Source organism: Spermophilus citellus (genome assembly GCF_964194105.1).
Source record: "Spermophilus citellus genome assembly, chromosome: 8".
NCBI classification, from domain to species: Eukaryota; Metazoa; Chordata; class Mammalia; order Rodentia; family Sciuridae; genus Spermophilus; species Spermophilus citellus.
In genome coordinates this window covers 20,109,237-20,131,871 of record NC_138189.1, presented here as the reverse complement: position 1 = coordinate 20,131,871, position 22,635 = coordinate 20,109,237, and the positions used below count along the sequence as shown (strand labels likewise).

At 40.4% G+C, this 22,635-nt stretch overlaps 1 protein-coding gene across 7 annotated transcripts in view; it reads right to left on the bottom strand.

Moving 5' to 3' along the window:
* RBPJ (recombination signal binding protein for immunoglobulin kappa J region) overlaps positions 1-22,635 on the bottom strand; it is a 216,375-nt gene that overhangs the window by 96,711 nt on the left and 97,029 nt on the right. For 3 of the 7 annotated variants that reach the window (XM_081302937.1, XM_081302934.1, XM_081302932.1), the window contains exon 1: positions 382-604. The exons of 2 other annotated variants lie outside the window; for them this stretch is intronic. Coding sequence is in view for 2 of the 5 variants with exons in the window: in XM_081302932.1 (XP_081159058.1) it covers positions 382-401 (20 nt within the window). In the remaining 3 variants the exon portion in view is untranslated. 2 more of the 7 variants (XM_081302936.1, XM_081302930.1) reach the window with 2 other exon arrangements.

Here is a 22,635-nt window from a genome sequence, read left to right as displayed (position 1 = left end):
CGGGGCACCGGAGGGGCGAGGAGGCGACGACCGCCGCGAGGAACAAAGCTGCGCGGGGCCCCGAGGCAGGGCCCGCGGGCGTCGGTGCGGGAGGCGCGCGGCGGGCACGGCGCCCGCGGGCCCCGCGCGCCCGGCGGCACTCACGCCCGCACCCCCCGGCCTCGCCGCCGCCGCCGCCCGCCCTCACGCGCCGGAGCCCGAGCCACGGAGGCGCAGAGCGGGCAGCGCACAGCCACACGCCGCCGAGCTCGGCACAAGCGTCGCCACTCCCGCGGCCCCCGGCGTCCAGGCGCGCCGCGGCCCTCTAACCCGCCGCCCTCCACGGGCTGCCAGACGCCTGCAACTTTCCCGGTTCCCAGCGCTCGGTTCCCCCAGACTTACCCTGTCACAACAGGCGCCATCTTCCACAAACTCTCGCCAAAACTCCAACCCTCGCGAGATTCCCCCTGACGCCTTCCCAGGTCCCTCTCCCCCGCCCCTTCCCTCTTTCCTCACTCCTTGATTCCACCCAGCCCCCGCGCTCCTTTTCCCCTAGCAGCCGCCGCGAAGAGCCAGACGCCTCGAGCCGCCCGCGGAGTAGGGGATCCTGCTCTCTGCCTTCCTTGGAAACCTACCCAAGCGATGGAGCATGCGCAGGCGGCTCCTCCTCAGGCGAGCCCTCCGTGTGGTCCATGGGGAGCGCTCCGGTTATCCGGGTTTTGGGACGCGCCCTCAGGGACGTGCGTGGAGACTGAGGAAAACCGGAGGGGATTACTACGGGGACAGGGAATGGAAGGGTCAGGAGGCGGGGCCGAGGGGTAGGGAGGAGGGGTCCTGGGAAAATGTGCCGCGTTTCACAGGCCTAGATGAAACACCTCCTCAAGTGGGTGTTTTCCTTGTGGCTTCCCGCTCACTCTGGATTCCCAGCCCTTTTCATTCATTCAGACGTTCGTTGGACATCTCCTTTATACTAATCTCAGCGATAGATGCAGGAGCTATATGACTGGGGCGCAGAAGAGTGACATACCAGGAACTACCTTCATTCATTCGACCCCCATGCAACTGGGGAGACGGGCATGATTACAAAGTGGTCCAACCCTTCCAGAGCTCTGTAGATGGGAAACTTTTGCAATTGAGCTCTGTCGCCTTCGCTCCTTCTTCTTGGGTGCAAAATGTCAGCCGGAGGCCTCTGGCAAAAGTACCCCTAACGTCCACCTCACAGACACACACCAGATTGCTGAGTAGTTATTTCCAGAAGTGAAACCTGAGCTGGAATTGAAAGCCACGCTCTGTCACCCTTGAATCAGACCTGCTTAAAGCTCCTGATGAACGGAGCAGAGAGATGAGCTGCCTGCAGTGGGAGCCTCTCTAGGAGCACATCGGAGCCTCCAGCTGCCTGTGAGCCCAGGAGTTTATGGAGATGCACAGAAGACGGATGCTCCCGTGGGCCTCACGCAGCCGAGGACACTGCATGCAGCCCGAAACTTTCTTCAGGCGGCCTAAGTCCGAAAGCCCCAGCAAACGAGGCCGGCTAGGCATTTAATGGCAAGGTGCAGGGCCGGAACCCCGCCCCTTATCCCCCCTACCTGCAGCACCTGATTTCCCCCTCCCTCGCCCTTTTCTTTCCTAGAGATTCCCAGATTGAGCACGGCCTCCAACAGGGAGCCCCAAAACCCGGAGAACTGGAATCCGCCGCCTGAAACCTGCTGAAGGCGCTGCAGGATTGGCGCGGCACGCGCAAACGACATTGCGCATGTGCCTAATGCGGGCAGTCCAGTCTCACGCTACACCGCCTTCCTACCGCCTTCCACTACTCCGCTCAGACACAACATAGGCCGTGGGAAATTTTCTAAGCCTCGCGAGAACGTTCCCCCCAGTTGCCTATGCTTTCGCTTCAAATCTCGCGGAACCCAGGCTGGACAGGTGTCTTAAGCAGCTCCAGGCGCTGTTCGTGCCGCGCGTGCCCGGGCGGCGGGCGCTGCCGGGGTGGGAAGGGAGCGGCTTGCTGCGGAGGCGGGCGAGTGGGCGCGTGGCCGGGAGCAAGGGGCGGGGGACGGAGGCCCGAGGTGTAGCGCACAAACACACACACTCCCTGGGAGGCTTGGTGGAAAAAAATGGGTGGGGGGGGGAGCCTGGAGATTAGGAATTTTACCCGGAAGCGGAGAGAGAGAGGTTATGTTCTAGGGCTGCAAGAGCCCCAGCCCAGACTCCCAGGAGGTTTCCTGTCGCCCTCCACGAACCTGGTACTTTCCTGAAACGTGTTAGACGTCGCGCCCCCAGCCTCCAGGAGCTGACAGACAGCCCCCAAGTGTCGGGTTTGAGTCATGCCTCTGAGTCACCTAGTCTGGCCACCACTTCACTTGCTTTAAAACAAGTTCATATTCCTTTAGCAAATGTTCTTCTTTAGCAGTGGATGGTTTTCTGATCTTCCTGCTGGCCGTGGTATAAATTGGGGGGGGGGGGGGGGCGCAGAAAATCTGATCCAGCACTCTCACATTGTTGCCTGGTATAAAAAGGACACTAATTTTTTCTTTCTTTCTTTCCTTCAGTTTCTTCCTAGCCTTATATAGTAATCACTATGTTCTTTTTTTGTCCCACGAATGTGGCTTAAAGTAATGGTTTTGCTTTCCTTCCCCTTTCCATGCTTTTGTTGTAGTGGTTGTAATAAACAGCCCCGTTTTAGGAATCATCTTAGTAAGTTCTTTAGTGACTATCGTTTTAAGTGCATCCCTTCTTTTTGGATAATGTCTAATGAGTTCCCGATTACATTCTCCAGTCAGCTGCTTTTCAGATTGACTTGGTGTGGTTTCCAACCAGCCTAGCCTGGCATTGTACAGGAACTAGTGCTTTGCTGATATCAGGGATCTGCAAATATAGAATTTAATTTAATTTTTATTTGGAACACTGAATCCTCTAATAGAGGCCCGAGTTCTGCTGATTATATAGTGGCAGGGAAATAAAATTTTTTAGTTGTTTTCAAGGTTTGCTGTGTATTTGTATTTGACTATTTCTTTTGATTATATACTTGGCACAGAAAGAGGAAATGTAACAACATTTAATACAATATATCATTGCAAGTTTGATTTGGAAAAGAAGAGCTCAAGAAAGGACAGTATCCTTGGACACATATTCCTTGAAACCTTCATCCAAAAAGGCATTTCAGCCATGATCTAGGACAGGCCATGATCTAATTTGGAACCAAGGCCACCTGAGAGTCCCAGAAAACTCAGAAAGCCATTGTAACCACAAATCTAATCGTAACACCTCACCTTCACCCTGAAACAGCTCCACTCACAACCTTTCCCCATCTCAATAAATGGCAACTCCTTCTGTCCACTTCAGCCAAGAATCCTGGAGACATTCTTGCTTGTCTCTCACACCTGAAATCCAATCATGCAGGAAATCATGCTGTTTGCATGTATTAATCCATTTTCTGTTACTATAACAAAATGCCTACTTGACTCTAGTAAGGAACTAATGGCAAATGTTGTCAAAATGGTAGGAACACATGGGTAACAGAGATCACTTGCATGGGGTGAGAGAAAACCAGAGACTGGAAAGGAACTAGTCTTCTTCACTTTTTCTTCTTTTTTTAAACCCAGGTGCACTTTACTACTGAGCTATATCTCCAGCCCTTTTTATTTTTTATGTTGAGACAGGGTCTCACTAAGTTTCTGAGGCTGGTCTCAAACTTGCAATCCTTCTGACTCAGCCTCCTGAGTCACTGAGATTACAGAAGCCCACCTCGCCAAGCTGTCTTCATTTTTAATAACTTTTGTTCACTCCATGAGACCAGCATTAGTTCCTTCAGAAGGCAGCACCCTAAACAACCTAAGTAATTCGCCATGGGCCATCTCACATCATCACCACAGGGACCAAGATTCTAACACATGAACCTTGAAGGAATACCCTTCATCCATATCCAAACCATAGTACTCCACCTTGAAAACATACCCACTGTCCTAACACTAGTCTAGTCTAATCCATCTCATTTCCCACCTGGTTCACCATAAGCTTCCTGTTTAGTGCTCCATTCTTCCATTCTTACCTTCCCTCAGTCTGTTCTCTGTGGGCCGTTCCGAGATAACCTCTAGAACTGTACAAAGGTCTTACCATCTCACTGTGAAGACCGCTGCAACCCGGCCTGCCATCTCACCTCTATGACCTCACCTCACTTGTTAAGCACCAACCACCCTTCTTCCTTGCGGCTCTTGGGACGCACCAGGCACACTCTCAACCCCAGGCTTTGGTTCTTTTCTCTACCCAGAATGCCATTCACTTAGACACCTTATGGCTCCCTCCTTTGGTCTTAACTCAAATGTCACCTTCTCATGAGGTCTTCCCTGACCATCCTTCACTAGAGTGGCTCTCATTGTCCTCACCCTCTTCTTTCTTCATTTTGCTCATGACATTCATCACAAAGAAACACCATAGCTCATACTCCTGTGTTATGTTCACTGTCTGCCTCCTCCCATTATAATGTATCTTTCATGAGGGCAGAGACTTTTGCCTGTCTAATTCATTATTCAAGCCTCAGCCTCTGGAACAATGCCTGGTACATGGTAAGTTTTCAGGAATAGGAGAAATAGGGTGTATCCCACTTTAGGGCATAGTAGAAATGATTCTGAAAACTCACTAGGCCTCCTGGTTCAAAACCAATATTGGGGTCACACCAACAATGACCACCCCAGTATCAGCCTACCCAGGAAGGAAAAAAAGTGTATGGAGCTTCCTAAAGAATAAAAAGAAAGAAACTAGTCTTTACTTCTGAGATCAGTAGATGAGGTTACACTTCCTTTAATAAAGAGTTTATTGTACTCTCATTTTAGAACCTCAGGAAAGAAAACACTTAGCAGGAGATGAAGAACTAGCTATTTTGATGACTTGCTAGTGGGTGTGGAAATGAATGTAATCTTTATGGAAACCACTTTGCCATATTTATCACTACCTATGAATCCTACAAGTCCGTGTTTAGAAGTTTAATCCTACAAATGCATTCACACATGTGTGAAATTACCTATGTAATGCATTATTATTGAAGGTAAAAAAAAAATACTGGTAACAACCTAAATGTCAATAAGGTATGTCTTGGGCTGAATTCAGAGCCTTGCATATAGCTCAGCAGGTGCTCTGCTGCTGAGTAGTTATTCCATCCAAGAGATGGCTTATTTTTTAAAATCACAATAAATTCATAGAATGGAATAATATGGGTCCATTCATATTCAGAGACTGCTTATAAGTTACATGAATGGATCATAAAGTTTAAAAAGCATGCAAAATAGTGATAGATACATATATGCATATTTGCTTATATGTGTCTGAAATAGTTCTGGAAGAATACATTAAAAAATAACAGTGACTACCTCCCCACAAGAGGCTCAACTGTTGGAAAATGTAGGTGAGAAGTTGGATTTTCTCACTTTCTACTTTCTACTTTCTTTTCTCTATTTTCTTGGATTCTTTGAACTCTGTACATGTGTATGTATTGCCCACTCAAAATATAAAATATAAAACATAAGAAAAGGAGGGGGAAATAGAAAAAAAGTGGAATAAATGTGAAATAAGCAAAAAAAAAAAACAGTCAAAAAGTTTTCCTTTCTTCTACTCTAGAGGAATTATTTTCTAATAAAAGTTACAGACATGGTCTGTTATCAGTGCAATTAAAAAGGCAGAACTGAATTCGTGGTCCTTTCAATCGGCATGTTTATTGTATCTACCACTTCAGGTCAGGCATCTTCAGTGTTTGACAAAGACCCTAACCCCTGGGGACTCCCTGGTTACCAAAGTGCACAGACCAGTTGCAGAATCACTCTGCTAGAACTGAGGTCTGAATTAATGGCATTAGAATACAATGGAAAAAGCGGCTAACTCTTCTTGCCTGGTAGACCCAGGAAAGCCTTTGCAGAGATGACTCTTGAGCTGACTCTAACTGGAGTGAGAGTTCAACTGACAGTAAGAGGAGGAAACTTGACAAGCACAGGAAACTGCCAGCACAGACTCAGAGGTGTGAAAGCACCCCTTACATTCAGAGGAAGCCCAGGTGGGGGGTTGGTGCATATGAAGAGGTGCAGGCATCTAAGAAGGACCTGATAGAATTGTGTCCTCAAAAGTTAACGGACATCAAAACCACCTGGGTCCCACTCTCCAAGACTCTAAATGAGTGCCAAAGAAGAGGCATGGGTAATAGGTGTGTCAGGGATTCTGATGGATATTTTGTTCATGAATTATGCTTTGAGAATCATGTTATAAAACTTGGGTATAACTTAACTCCAAGGGTTTTGTTTGTTTGTTTGTTTTAATCCAGAGAGTAATGGCATATAGGTCCTTTTTTTTTTCAACTCAATAAGTGAAATATTTAAGCAGTAAAAATGATGAATTTGGGAGACCCTGACTGTGTCTTCAGTGGGCAAGAAGCAGTTCATAGCTAGTTAGTGGGTCATTACTATTTTCTGAAACATGTGACACAGTTCAACACTGGCTCTAGTGCCACATTGCAAATGGGTTTCCAGCTGTAAGACCTTAAGCAAGTGATTTAGAGGGCAGTTTCCTCACCTGTAAAGTGAAGACAATCGTATAAATTTCATAGGGGTGCTGTGGAGATTCAAAATATTACTACATTTAAAGGACATAGGACAATACTGTAATATAATTGCTACAGTAGGATCTTGCTAAATTGCTTAGGGCTTCCCTAAGTTGGTGAACCTGGCTTTGAACTTGTGATCCTCCTACCTCAGCCTCCCAAGCCACCACAGCCAGCTGTTATTATTCATTATAACTTGCATTTATCTGGGCTGGGGTTGTGGCTCAAGTGGTAGCGCACTCGCCTGGCATGCGTGCGGCCCGGGTTCGATCCTCAGCACCACATACCAACAAAGATGTTGTGTCGGCCGAGAACTAAAAAAAAATAAAATATTAAAAATTCTCTCTCTCTCACTCTCTCTTAAAAAAAAAAAAAAACTTGCATTTATCTCATCAAAATCCTTAAGAAACATGTCAAAAGATCCTTTGCACTTCAAAAGTCAAACATATAAAGGCCAAATAGAATGATTTAATTCATGTCTTTGGTACATCCCATACAGAGTGACAATATCTTTATTATTATTTAATTTCCAACAGGCTCACATATCCAAAAAGTATGAGAAACCTGCTGTAAATGGCGATGGGAGCCTCTGAGGATATGAACATGATCCGATGGTGCATCTAAGAAAGCCTCACTAATAACTCACGTTAGAAATTAGGAGCTCTGGTGTTCACATCAGCAGCAAATATACTAAAATTGGAATGATACAGAGAAAATCAGCATGTCCCCTGTGCAAGGGTGATACACAAATTCACAAAGCATTCCATACTTTTACAACTTGAAAGAAAGAAAGATAGATAGATTAGGAGCCCTGTGCTGCACAGACGTTTCTAAACTAGTTTTCGTTCATCTTTTTCCCTCAGGTGTTCATAACATTATCTTTTTCTACTATTTGTTAGCCAAGGTTAGTAAAATACACAAGAGATTGAAAGAATGCCAACAAGGATTCCTCCAGATTGTGCAATTCTACAAGGCAAATAAGCTCTAACTCCAGGATTAAAAGAAATAATGAGAACTGAAAATGAGTCACTGAGTGGGTTTCAGGTGGACTTAAAAAACAAAAAATAAATATTCACCCTTTCCTTCCAATTGTGTTTGATTTTTTTTCCAGGATTCTTTGGCCCTGGCAATTTGATGTTTATGCAGGCCGGAGTTAAGCTTTGCTTAGCTTGCTAACATGTGCTGCAGTTCCAGAAGGTAAAACAAGAAAATGAACAGGCCGTTTACCCTAGTGATATGGAATGTGAATGGAATCATATGCACATTTGTTGAGAGGAATGTGTACAAATCTAGTAATTTGTCAGAAATTTTCATTGCAAATATAATTGAAAGAAAGTGTTTCCATGTGTGATTGATCTTTCATTCTTTTTGTAATGTGAAAAAATAAAGACAGTTATCACTAGCTACACAAATGACAACACCATGTGAATCATAAAATTCCAGTTCTCTGTTTATAATCAATAATTTTAAATTTTGATTTCCTAAACTTTCCCTACTTATTTCCTAGACTTTTTGTACTTTGTCATGTATTGTATATTGCAGCAGTGTAAAGCCAGTGTTAAATGCCTACCATTAAACAACAACAACTGGGATCTGAGTGAAAAAAACACTGGGACTAGCTCTTTTACCAAGTCCTTGGGCCTCCACCACTAACTAGCAGTTCAATTTTGAACAATCATTTGCAAATGGGTAATATAATCTCATTGCAGAAGGTCCTTTTGAGAATTAATTGAAATATTACATGAAATACTAAGCACACAATAGGTACTAAGTAAATTGTTATTTCCCTTAGGAAATTCTGCTACCTATCACTTTTCTTATCTGTTGGATAGACTAATACCACCTGCCTTAGAGCTTTGTTACATGGATAAAATTAGATAACAAAGTGGATAATTAAAAGGAATGAATTGTGTTTGAGTAAGGTATTGGTATTTTATATATGGCTGACATATTATCTTTATTTTTAAAAGGTTGATTGTGGTTATATAGCAAATCATTAGAACAGAAAAAATATCCCTGCAGTTCTTCTCTGGCCTCTTAACCTTGTACCTTGATAAAGATAGTCTTAATCACTTTTTCAAAGAAAGCCTGTCATGCAGGTTTCACTCTTTGCATCTGTATTGTTTGTGTCATAGATGGTGTAATGATAAGTATCAACGTATAGATATGACCTTTGTGGCTAGTACCCTTGTCCAAAATAGACTAAAGACTTGCCACCTCTACTCTGATACATACTAAGATATAAAACAATTTTCATGAAATAAGACTTAACTCTGTCAAAGACAGCTAACTAACCTATAACCCTTTTGAACATCATAATCAAAGTTGTACAATACCTCTTATAAAAATTGTCATTCTGTCCATTTTTAATTTTAATTAATTTAAAAATTTTTAATTGTCATGATGTCAACATGTGGAATTTGAAAAAGGAACTCTTGTGAAATTACTGCAAGAAAAAAGCTCTATAGTAATTTCTGATAAGCTATTAATAGATACTAAATATGGGCTTATTGATATGAAATAGGTATTCTTGAAAAGTTTCATCTCAATCTAAAAATGATATATTTCATTTGAAATAATGGATTAGATAAACAATTTAAATAAATTCTTATGTTAGGTAATATAACTGGTACTATCCTGGATGTAGTTTTCACTACTTAAGTGATTATTTTACTAAATTCTATCATGATTAGCAGCCTGTGGAAATTAAAGTGTTATGAATATTTTGCCAATGGAGGAAACATTTCCCAAATTCATAACTACAAATAGCCTCTCATCTAACTACTTTGAAAAGTTTTGGAAATTTATGCATGCTGCGTTTTTTTCCCTTCAAACTTTCCAAACACGTGGCCCAAATTCTACCCTCAGAATTACTTTTGACTTCAATGAGAGTTATAAACTATCATCTGGGAGAAGTATTTGGCTCCAGCTTTTCAATTCATCTAAATTTCTCCAGAAATGTTCTTCTGAAATGCAAATCTGATTTTCATCAAGCAGTTATACCTACATAGCATCATATTTTCCTTCACCAACAAACTCTAAGTATTTTATTTTTAACTAGCATAGCTATATCTGTATTTGCATGGTACTTTCCAAGTTTCCAAAATAAGAAACAACTCACAGAATCTAGGCAAAAAAAATAGAAAAAGAAAAAAGAAAGAAAAAGATAAAAGAACTGAAAAATAACTTATAAAAACAGATTATAAAAAGCATTTAGTCTTTATGCAATAGAGGCTTTTCAAGAGGTTGCATGCCATGGAGTAACTTTCTATTCAAGAAAATGCTGTGATATATAATTTGTGAAGTAACAATAAATGTGGTTGAGTTTACAGTGTTTCAAACCCTCTCTGGGATATCAATCATCTCAGTCCATCCTTAGGACAATGCTGAGGATTCCTCCCTATTTTTACAAATGAAGTGGGATTTATTTATTTATTTACATCTAGAAGTGGGACTTATGATTGACAGCAAGTTCTTTGTTTTTTGACTATAGAAATTTGAACCAATAAAGGATATTTTATGTCAAGTACTCAGAGTATCAGATAATTTTAATAAGTTATGTACAAAAGTATATATGGTAAGACATGCAGAAAAGATTCATTTTAAATAGCTGTAATATTTAAAAAATTAAAACTATATGACTTGGTAACAGTGAGTGGATGAAGATGATTAGCCCAGCCAAGATGAAAACTAATACCCATTTGGTTTTTACCTTGTCTATTATTTAAAAAAAAAAAAAAAAAACAATTCACCAAAAAGATTGTAACAGGAGAAGACCATAGACTCAATATACCTCTTTTAGATACAAAAATCCTTAACAACAGCCCTACACAAAATCCTAAACAAAAGCCTAATAAACTAGGTATAGAATGGTTCTTCTTCAACCCAATAAAGGGCCTCTATGAGACACCTACAGTCAATTGCTTATTTAAAGGTGTGACTAACAGTATAATTAAAGGTGTGACTGGTGCTTTTCCCATCAACTGCTGGAAGAGGCAAGGATGTCTACTGTCACCATTTCTATTCAACATTTTACTAATTGTTCTAACCAGGACAATTAGAGAAGGAAACTAAATAAAAGACATCAGATTGTAAAGGAGAAAGTAAAAACATCTCTTTTGCAGATAACATTAGCTTATATATAGAAAATTCTACAGGCTTCACTAAAAACAATTGCAACTAATATTCAAATTCAGCAAAGTTGTAGGATACAAGATCAAGATACAAAAGTCAATTGAATTCTATTTCTTTGCAATAAAAATACTGAAAATTATCTTCTTATTTTTTGTATTGAATGTTGAACCCAGGGTCTCATGCATGCTGAGCAATCACTCTACCACTTAGCTACGCTACTAGCCTTTTAATCTTATTTGGATATAGGGTCTCACTATAAATTGCTCAGGCTGGCCTTGAACTTGTGATTCTCCTGTCCCACCTTCCTGAGCATTTGGGGTTACAGGTGTGCACCTTGTGCCTGATGTCAAAATGAAATTTAGAAAACAATTCCATTTATAATAGCATCAAAAAGAATAAAATACTTAGGAACAAATTTTTAAAAGAACTGCAAGATTTATGCTCTGAAAACTACAAAACATTATTGAAAGAAATTTCAGAAGATCTAAATAAATGGACAGACATCCTTTGTGGATCAAAAGGTACTTTTATTTAGGTGACAGCCTCCCACAAATTGATTCACAGATTGATTCAGTAAAATTTATATGGAAATTAGAGGAAGCTCAAATAGCCAATCTTAAAAAGAAGACTGACGTTTCTTCACTTTGAATTCTCTACAAAACTGCATTAATGAAGATTGTGTGGTACTGGATTAAAGACAGACATGTAGATCAATGGAATAGATCTAAGAATCTTTAAAAAGCCCTCATATTTATGGCCATTTGATTTTTGGAAATGGTGCCAAAAGAATTCAGTGGGGAAAGAATAGTGTTTTCAACAAATGGCTCAAGAACAACTGGATAATCATATGCAGAAGAATGAAATTGGGTCCACACTTCACAACATACATAAAAACTACCTTAAAATATAGATCATGCTTAAACTTAAAAACCAAAATTATAACATTCATAGAAAAGAGCATAAGGGTATGTCTTCATGATCTTAGATTAGCAATGGGTTCTTATATATGACACAAAAAGCACAAGCAACAGAAGAAAAATAGATAACTTAATTTCATCAAAATTAAAAACTTTTGTGCTTCAAAAGACACTATCAGGAAAGTGAAAAAGGGCTAGGTACATGCTTACCTACATATACAAGGCCCTGGGTGTGATCCCCAGCATCACATACACACACACACACACACACAAAAAAAAAAAAAAAAAAAAAAAAAAAAAAAAAAAACTATGGAAAAGATAACCCACAGAAAGGAATAAAATATTTGCAAAACATATATTTGATAAAGGTCTAGTAGATAAATATATAAAGGATTCTTAAAACTGAAAAAAAAGACAAAGAGATCAATTTAAAAATGGGCAAAGGGAGCTGGAGGTGCCACTCAGAAGCAGAGGGCTTACCTGGCAGGCATGAGGCCCTGGATTCAATCCTCAGGACTGAAAATAAAATTTTTTAATTGGCAAAAGACATTTTTTTTAAAAGAAGACATTTCTTAAAAATGATGCAGCCATTTTGAAAAACACTCTGTTTTATATGACTCAGCAATTTCACTGTTAGGTATATAACCATAAAAACTGAAAACATGTGAAACATATGCCCATACAAAAATATGAACATTCAAGGCAGCATTATTCATAATAGCCAAAAATAAGAAACAATGCAAATGTCCACCAAATAATGAATGGTTAAATTCAATGTGGTATATCTAATAAAATGGAATATTATTAAGCCGTAAAAAGAAATGAAGTATTGATAGACATTACGAAACCTTGACAATATGCTAAATGAAAGAAACAAACCACAAAAAGATACTGTATTCTATCATTCAGTTTATACCTATGTTCAGAAAAGGCAAATCTATAGAAATAGTTGATTAGTGATTATACGGGGCTAATGGGTGAGTGTGTGCAAAGTAACTGCTAAAGGGCACAGGTCTTCGTTTGGAGTAATAAATATGTTCTAAAATGTGATGATGGTTGCACAATTCTGTGAATATACTATAAAACACTGAATGTGAACTTTAAATGATTGAATTACGTGGTTTGTGAAGTGTATGTCAATAAAGAACTGATCATGAACTTTAGCATCATAGATCATAGGCTGATATAAATGTCCAAGTAGGGGCAACTAAATAATAAAATGAACTCCACAGGACACTTTATTAGTTGATTCACTCTCTAACTTCATGATAAATTTGAGATTATATTTCTGACAACGATTAGATTCCTTAACGTTTTAGGAGTGAAATTATCTTATTTTAAGATAAAAATAATAGCTGGAATTATTATGCAGCAACTTAATCCAAGTGACTTCAAAGGACCTGAGTTTTTGGATCTTTCTTCACCCTGAATAGGCCTTCGACTGATCACCCCACCTCCAGGCCTGGGAATTAACACAAGGCCTAGCACATGCTAGTCAAGTGCTCTATGTTGGGTGCAGAGCAGGCTGAACTGTGTTGTCTGCAGGGCAGGCTGAACAGATGCTGGCTGCAAGATAGCCCACACACTCAAACCCCCCTCTGTCTGGTCCTTTATCACCTGTTTGTGTCAAGTCCCGCTCAAGGCTGAGCACTCAACCCCCCTTGGGCTAACAAGGCAGCTTGCAGACCCAGAGGCCCCATTAGATTTGGGCTATAAAAACTCCCTCCTGCCAGGCCCCTCTTTCTCTTGCTCTTTCTCTCTTGCTCTCTCTCTCTCTTGCTCTCTTTATCTTTCTTGTGCGCATGCTCTGTCTCTCTCTCTTGCTCTTGCTCTCTCCCTGTTCATCTCTTCTCTCTCTCTCTCTCTCTCTCTCTCTCCCCTCTCTCTCTCTCTCTCTTTCCTTCCTTCTTTTCTCTTTGTTGCACTGCTGCAATAAAGATCTTTTGGTTGCTCCGAGTGTTGTGGTCCCTTTCCTTTCATTCTAGCTCTACCACTGAGGTCCATTCCCAGCCCTTTTCACTTTATTTTGAGACAGGGTCTGACTAAATTGTCCAGGCTAGCTTCAAACTTGTGATCCTCCTTCCAGAGTCCCTGGATTATAAGCATGTGCCACCATACACCCTGACCTATTCCCATTTTAAAGGAAGTTATGGTCCAGAGAAAATAAGGAAGGAAGGAATTTCTCTGGAAGTCCAGAAGAATTAAGTAGCTTTCCTAAATTCACACAGCTACAGATTCAGCTACACTGTGTACTGCTCCGGTTTGTCTCTATAACCTGCTTGATGCTCTCCCTGTTTACCAGTATGAATTAGAGCCCAAAGGCCTCAGGCAGGGGGCACTTGAAAGACAATTAGATAAGTGTGCTAATGTTACTTGAGGACCTAAGAAATGGGACACCACTTCTAGACTACTCCAGAGAGCTGGTGATCCTGGGGCTGGGAATGGGGGAAGGAATGGAGTTGAAAACTGAACCTTTTTTTTTTTTTTAAATGTGAAAGAAAGGATGAAAAAATTGAAAGAATGCCTCAAAGTTTCTTTTCTTCCAACTCTAATGGTCCATCTATTTAACCCCCCCACCCATCCACCACCCCCCCACCCCCACCCACTCATCCACCCCCCACCCCCAGCTGAAGACAACCTGGAATTCAGAAACTTTTTCTTGCTTTCCTGACTTAGCCTTGTCCCAGAACCCATGATTACGGTATCTTTTTTAAAGCTCCAATCTCCAGTGACCACAATTCCACCAGCAAGTGTTTTCAGATTCCCACCTACCCCTTCACCTGCACCCTTCCCCCACATGCACACCTTCAAAATCATCTCTGAAAATTTAGTCCTTTTAGTTATTTGTCAAAATTATCCTTAGGGCTTATATTTTAACTTTTAACTTATGTTTCATTCCAGTCCTTTTAACCAAAACTCCTCCTAAAAATGTGATGAATTACAGAAACAACTTTATTTTAAAATTTTCTAGTATTTTTAAAATGGGTAATACAAGTACATGGAACAAAATCTGAAATTTATAGAAGGGACTATACATAGACTTGCCAGATTTGCAAATAAAAGTACAGAACACCCAGTTACATTTGAATTTCATACAAATACGCTTCTAGTATTGCCAATCTAGAATAAAATCAACCTAGTTGAGAACAACAACAAAAAAAAATTACTTGTATTTGGGAATAGTCAGATTGCAATGCAGAAAGGCACAGATTCTAACTGACTTAAATATATGCTCTGAGGTTTTGCAAAAATGGTGGCTTTAAGCCATGAGAGAGTTATTAATGAAATCATTTGTTGGTCAGGATTTTTGATTAGTGCTGACAAGAGTTAAGCTATCTTCTAAGAAAGAGATTAGGTCTGGTCTGTGTCTCTGGGTAGTTTTGGGGAAAGGGGTCGGTTGTACAGAAGGTCAGCAGAGTTTAACAATGTCTCAAAGGTCAACTAGAATCTAGTCTGGGTGTGCCTGAAGCTCATTTCAAAAGTTCCACTGCAAACAAGTCAGATCTGATTAACAGTCCATTTTAAGTGTCCTGAAACAAAGCTTCCCCGTTTGTCCCATGAAGCACTTGACATTTTTATACTAAAACTTATTTATTGCTTATCTGAAATTAAAATGTAATCTTATATTTTTCTGATGACCCTATATGTACAGAAAAATAAGACTCCCCTTGGCCATGATCTCCCCAAGAGACCCAGTTGCCCTCTCCAAATAAAATCCTAAAATCCTATTACTAGTTTTTTGAGTATCATTCCAGGAATATTTTAGAAACAACTTTTTTTTTTTTTTTTTTTTTTTTAACAGCAATCAAAGTTATCTGTCCCAGAACAAAGTAGAATCTGAAAATAAAATGATACCATGGTTCTATCTGGATTTATAAGTGTTAATGGAGGTCAAGTAATGCAGGCAATCAGATCTGTCTATAGCAAATTCATATGTTCCTTAACTTCTAAGACCATTCACAAAAGGAGGATAAAAATATTAATTTTCACCTCATCTGTTGGTAGTGAATAACAAGTAACACATGTAACACTCATTGCAAAAGGCCTGGCATGAGGTAGTCCTTGGATCAGAAGTCCCTTCCTGTTTGGATACTTTAGAGTATTAATTTGTAACTTTCTTAAGAAGTTAATTGTATAGACCTCTGCCTACAATCACAGGCCTGATAGGCTGAAGCTGTCCTAGTGTAACCTTCTAAATTTGCCATCGGATAGTTACATTGTCTCCTTATAGTTTCTACTCTGTCAAATCCTTCTATCATTCCTGATGGCTTCATTCACCCTATCCCTCTTCCACATTTTTTTTTTTTTTTTTGGTTAGGTAGATTTGCTTTACTTTACATTGTTTATTTAAACTCAAATGAATTCAATCACTCTATAAGATATTTATTTAAAATCTCATTTCAGTGTCCTCCTTTCATCTTATTGGATTTTTTTCTGACATCCATCAATTCAAAAATAAATACTTGCTGAACACTCACTATGAGCCAGGTATTGTGCTAGGCTCTGGGGAGACAGCTGAACAAGAGGCTGAGGTCACTGCCCTCAGGGGGCTTTCATTCAAAAATTCAAGTAAGGAGTCAGATAATAAAAGGGTAACAAATAAGCAAGATGTTTTAATAATGATGATCTATGTAAGAGGTTAAACAGGAGAAATAGATGTAGTGAGGGAAGGAAGCTGATTTTATGTAGGTCAACTTTTTAGAAAATTCCCTTTACTGAATAGTAAATTCCATTTTCTTAAGCTGCCCAAATGACTTTGAAGTTGCATTTCTTAAAGGAAGGTTTTCAAACAAGATGAATGGAGTACCAACAATCTATGCAATTTTAAGTTCACTTGCTAGACTCTAGCACTGTGTTGAAATAAGGGACTCAGAACTACAGAGTTGGGTATTTCTACCTTTTTTTTTGGGGGGGGGGCTTATGTGGGAACAGAAATGTGATGGGCATTGAGATTCTGGCTGCCAAATATAAAAGGACAAAGACTGATATCAATTACTAACCCCCCACCCCACTCCAACATTCACACCCTAATCTGTAAATTGGTTATTTTTAATCCCTCTTTTATTTTATTTTTCATCCCTATTTTAAAGGCAAAAAATGAGGGGCTGGGGATGTGGCTCAAGCGGTAGCGCGCTCGCCTGGCATGCGTGCGGCCCGGGTTCGATCCTCAGCACCACATACCAACAAAGATGTTGTGTCCGCCGAGAACTAAAAAATAAATATTAAAAATTCTCTCTTTCTCTCTCTCTCCTCTCTCACTCTCTCTTTAAAAAAAAAAAAATGAGTCCTAAATGTCAAATTATTTGCCCGAGGATAGCCAGGTCAGAAGCAGACAGAAGTCGGCCTGGGAATGGAGCTCAGGGGTACAGCAGGAGCTAGCACATGTGAGTCCCTGGACTCAACCCTCTGCACCACCCAAAACACAAAAGTGAATACCCCCAGACTGGAAGCCATCTTTCTACCTGAGTCTAGAGCCTTTGTACTTGTATCAGTTAGCCTACAATTTTGTGCCACTTTCACTTCTCCAATAGTCTTACTTCTTCATTAAAAGGTTTACATTAAAAAAATAAATAAATACTGCAATCAGAGTTGGGTGTGTTAAGGAAGTTTAGCGTGAATGCTTTAGCGCTGGTGAAAGTCCAATATGACTTCCACTTCATTTTGCCTGTGAGGTCACGTATCATCAAAGCTAACATTCAGAGATAATTATCAATTGTAATGGTGATTACAGAATAGTTTTAATAGTGTCTTTGCTATCTTTTCTGAGAAGCTGCTAGTCAATTGCCAGGCTAATGCAATTCCTGCTTGTGTATTGTAAACTTGTGCAATTTATATGCAGAAAACCTTTTGCTTTTGTTCCTTCCAGTGATCTGATGCATTTTCATGCTGATTCAAAGCAAAACAGCCTAGAATGCTATAAAAGTTCACAAAAATTTCTCAGAATAGCATATTAAAACTGAAACTGAAGCACATTATGAAGGTGCTAAAATCTACTCACATTCTATTATTTATGAGCAGCCAAAGAGTCGGTAGCACCTGTGCCTGCTGATCTACACTGTGTTAATAATATTAAAAGTAAGCATGAAATGTAGGGTGATTCCTCTAGATAAGGCTATTCTTTTAATCAGGTTCTGAAGAACTGATGAATTTATAGACCATTAATTAACTGAGGTATAAAATGAGAAACATATAAGATATTATCATATTAAACTTTGCTAAGAAGAATCATTTTGAAACATTCTAACTTCTTAATCACTTCTCCCTTCCCTGGCTTGACACCCAATTTTTTTTATTTGTGTGCTTTTTTTTTTTTTTTTTTTTTTTTTTGTAAGGAGTGTAAGAATGTTTTGTTGAATTATTAATTTTCTAATTAATTTTTTAAATATCATCTCTATTTTCCTTTTCAGGAGTTATTTTCTTTCAGTTTTTAGAATGGGAGAGAACCATGATGTTTCCATAGAACAAATTGCATATTTTCAAGTATTATTACAACTTTCTCTGAGCTACCTGTTCTCCTTGAAGCCTAGATTTTAAATGCCTCTAAAATAATAGGTCTTAATTCTACTTAAATTAATTTTAAGCAGTTTTCCAGAATATTCTTGAGAGCACCTTTTCAAAAAATGACTTGGTATCTCAGTATCTCCATTGGTCTTTCAGCTTCTAAAATTTGGATTTGCCTGGCTTGATGACAGAATTTTTGGCACTGCCCATTGGCCTTTCCCCATTGCCCTCCTGCCCTGATTCAGTCTCCACTTAATAATACCAAACGAATGTGCTAAAGAACAGGCTTGTCAAGTGTACTGCTTTGAACTTGAGTTTATATGAATTTATAAGACAGAATGTTTCCTCAATTTATGAGTGTAATGAACAGCTATTAGTTACTAAGAAGATCCTTTTAATACCTCATTTTCCTCTCCATGCACTGTCAAGGGTTTGGTTTCTTTCAAAGGCACTCAACAAATATGGAATTCAGCTTTGCTCGTCTTGTGCGAATCCCCTGTAGGGTTTGTGCAACAGGAACCCAAAATCCCCTCTTGAAAACACACACTGATTACTTGTGCTTCTGCTAGTTCCAAATATTACAATAGTTTCTGGATTTTTGCCACATTCCTTTCTACATGGTCATTTGGGAGACTTTGTTTATAATGTGTGTTTTGAATGAAATTTAAAAATTCCAAGAACACAGGATGTAAGACTCAACTGTGGCTTAAACTTGATTTGCATTTTTTCAAAGAGGACCTACTCAGATCCCAACAATAAAAAACAGCAAATATAAAACCAAAAAAAGATATGTTGTTGTTTTCTGTACCAGAGATCGGTGTCTGAAAGACTATAAGAGCATGAGCTATTTTCAAGGATTAGGGAAGTTGGTCAAAATGGCCTGTGAGTATTCAGCTGGTGGTTCAGGTGAATTAAAACATTAAGCTGCTTTATGAAATCAGAACAAACGTTTTCTTTAGTGAATTTGCTAATTGTGATTTTAAAATCAAAGACATAGCCTTGAATTTAAAAATAGCATCTCTCTCCCTCAAAAAGTAAAATTCAGAGAGATGAACACATATCAGCATTCTGTTTTAAGATTTAAGGCAGCATTTAAAATACAAACTTTCCACAGTCCTTTCTCCTACTAATAAATTATAGACTCCAACCCCAAGGCCCCCCTGTTCTTTATTTTAGAAATTGATGCTAAAGAACTCTCAGAGATTTTACGGAAAAATGATTTTTAAAAAACATAAGTTAGGGTTCCTTGCATTTGATTACAACATCAAAAGATTTTTAAGCATTGCAAATGATGGACTATAAACTGGTTATGTCTGGTTTTAGTTGCTTTATGTTCTGCCTCCTTAGTCTTCTGCCACTTGGGTGTATTTCACTCTCTACTATTTATAACAAAGATAACAGAAAGTGAACCCAGTAACACAACACAGCAGAGCACATGGAAGCAAAGACCAGCATCTTCTGCGGACATTCTCAGTTCACATTCTCTATAAATGGCGCATGTGCATGCGCACACACACACACACACAAAACAGTGATTTCTATGACATAACCTTTCTGGAATTCTATAAACACAGGATATCCAACATGGGTTAACCACTTGTCTAGGAAAGAAAATAAGCAGACAGTTGCCCACAGAACACATTTTACATTTGAACTTCTATGGATGCCAGGAAAGTGATTGCCTTGAGTCTCTGCCTGGATAACAGGACCTTGAAAGCACGATTGCTATTTGAGGTGGGTGTTTCTTGCTAACAGAATGCAGAGTGAATGACGGCCTCTGAATTAAGTTCTTTTACTATTGACCTTGATCTTCAGAGAGGGTGTGATACATAGCCAACGCAAATATGAGGTTTATATTAGGCACAAAGGACCTATTAGAAAAAAAGTAGGGTATAAACATTAATGGAACTAGTTAAGATAAAGCCATTTGGTATTCATTCAAAGTAAAGAATAAAAGATATTTAATTGTTCATACATGGTAGTCTCCTAAAAACTTTTATGAAATAAAGTAGCAAATAAGTGAGTAAAGGAGTGCCCAAAGTCTTGTGCTTCCCTGCTAAACTGTTTGTCTGATATTGAAATTGATGAGCATGGCCTAACACAGGTCACCATCCGCAGCTCAGGCTGAGCAGCTACAGTCAACAGTGGAGTTTGGGTTCAAGTCTACCCCAGTCACCTCCTAGGCGGAAGAAAGCCTTGTTGGCACGGGGTGAGTAGAGAATGGGACTAATAGCCTGTGCTCCTGTCATCATGGGGGAGGGCCATTGTGCTCAATGTTAGCGATTTTTCTGTTCTATAGAAGAAGTGACATCAGGAAGATCTACCGGTGATGACAGAAATTGCCAATTCAAGTAGCTCCTCGACACTCCACTTTCGACAGACCCCAGGGGAAGATCCTCAGTGAAGGAGGAAGGAGGAGTGCCTTCTCTCCCTGGGCCTTGCCAGAGTCCCTGGCTCAGGTGCTCCTATAGCACTGCTACAGGGAGGAAGCTGCTTCTCAACTACCAAGAGCAAAGAAGCACTGCAGAGGGGGAGTGAGTTTCTGAGGTTGTATAATTATGCCATTGCTCTCATTTCACCCAAATGTAACTCTATGACATCACAATCTGTAGACCCAGCAGAGGGGCTGGAAATCCCTATGAGACCCCTCCTTTCCATTCAAATGCCCTTGATTATCGGACCAGCCCTCATCATGATCTTGGAGATCCACAAGCACTGCCCTCCTCCAACCCGCAAATCAGCCTTGAGCTTGATTCATTGATGCAGCAAAGCCACAGGGAGGAGGTGACCTGCAGACAACTTGTTCTTTTTTTTACAGGACCAATTCGTCACCATCCTTTTCTGGATGACTCCTTCATTAACCTCAGCTACATGGTCTACATGTTCTAGTATGATTCCATGAATATTCCATGTTCAATGGCAGAGTTAAGGCTGAGAACAGGAAGCTTGTCACTACTGGAAAGGGCACTTCCATCTTCCAGGAGTGAGATTCTACCAACATCGAGGGGTGGAGGGGTGATGCTGGTGCTGTATGTGTTGTGGAGTCCAGGGGTGTCTTCACAACCAGAAAAAAGGACAGGGCTCATTCAAAAGGCAGAGTCAAAATCACTTCTGCCCTTTCTACCTTCTCCTGATGCTCCATATCTGTGATGGGTGTGAATCAGTGAGAAGAATAATAACTCCTTCAAGATCATTAGCAACACCTACTACACCAACTGCTTAGCCCCCCCAGGTCAAGGTCATTCATGACAACTCTGGCATCATGGAGGTGCGCAGGACCATAGTCCATATCATCACTGCTACCTGGAAGATGTCCTTTCTGGGAAATTGTGGTGTGACAACCATAGGGCTGCATCCACTGGTGCTGAAGGTCCCGGGCAAGGTCATCTGTGACCAAAATAGGAAGCTCATGGACATGGCCTTCTGTGTGCCCACCTCTAACTCATCAGTTGTTGGTCTGACCTGGAGAAAGTTTCCAAATATAACGACCTCAGGAAGTCAGTGAAGCAGGCATCAGAGGGCCCCCTGAAGGGCATCCTGGACGACCTTGAGAAGAGGTTGTCTCCTGTAACTTTAGCAGTGACGCTCATCTTCCACCTTGGATGCTGGGGCTGGCATTGCCCTCATGCAATACTTTGTCAAACTTGTTTCCTGGTATGGCAATGAGTAAGACTGCAGCAGTAGCGGGGTGGGCCCTATTGTCCACAGAACCTGCAGAGAGCTTCCTGGGCCACCCACTCAGCAAGAGCAAGAGATCCTCAGCTGGGGCTGGGAATGTGGCTCAGGCGGTAGCGCATGCGTGCGGCCCGGGTTCGATCCTCAGCACCACATACCAACAAAGATGTTGTGTCCGCCGAGAACTAAAAAATAAATATTAAAAATTCTCTCTCTCTCTCTCCTCTCTCTCTCTCTCTCTCTCTCTCTTAAAAAAAAAAAAAAAAAAAGAGATCCTCAGCTGCTGGGGAGTCTCTTCCCTGAATAAAGCCCCAGATACACTGAGAATCTCCCCTCCCCACAGTTTCCATCCCAGACCCCTTGAAGAAAGCAGGGACTTAGGGGGAGCCTTATTTTGTCACATACCTTCAACTAAGTTCACTACACTAAAAAAAAAAAGTAAGTCAAATCATACTTTTAAATCTAAAACTTACCATATGCATGTCTATCAGGTTTGTTATCCCTAAAGAATCATGTCATTATAATCAGCATTGAAAATCTTTTAACAAATGATACAGTTTTGTAGGAAACAGGCTGGAAAGCTGAGGACACTACTTTCAGATGTAAGAGGTAGGGTGTTAAAGAGAGGAGATAGGGGGCTGTGGCCAAGGTAGAAAGGAGAGTACTAATTGCTGACTTGTTCCTGAGGAGGGGGCGAGGTGGAGCAGTAGAAGGGCTCCTAACTGACCTATGAGATCCTTCAAAGTGTGGCTGCTGTCAACATCTCCAGCCTACTCTCCCACTTCCACACCCCTCTCTAGGTCTTGTGCTTTAGCTATACCCAAATATCTGTAAATATCCAATGATGCT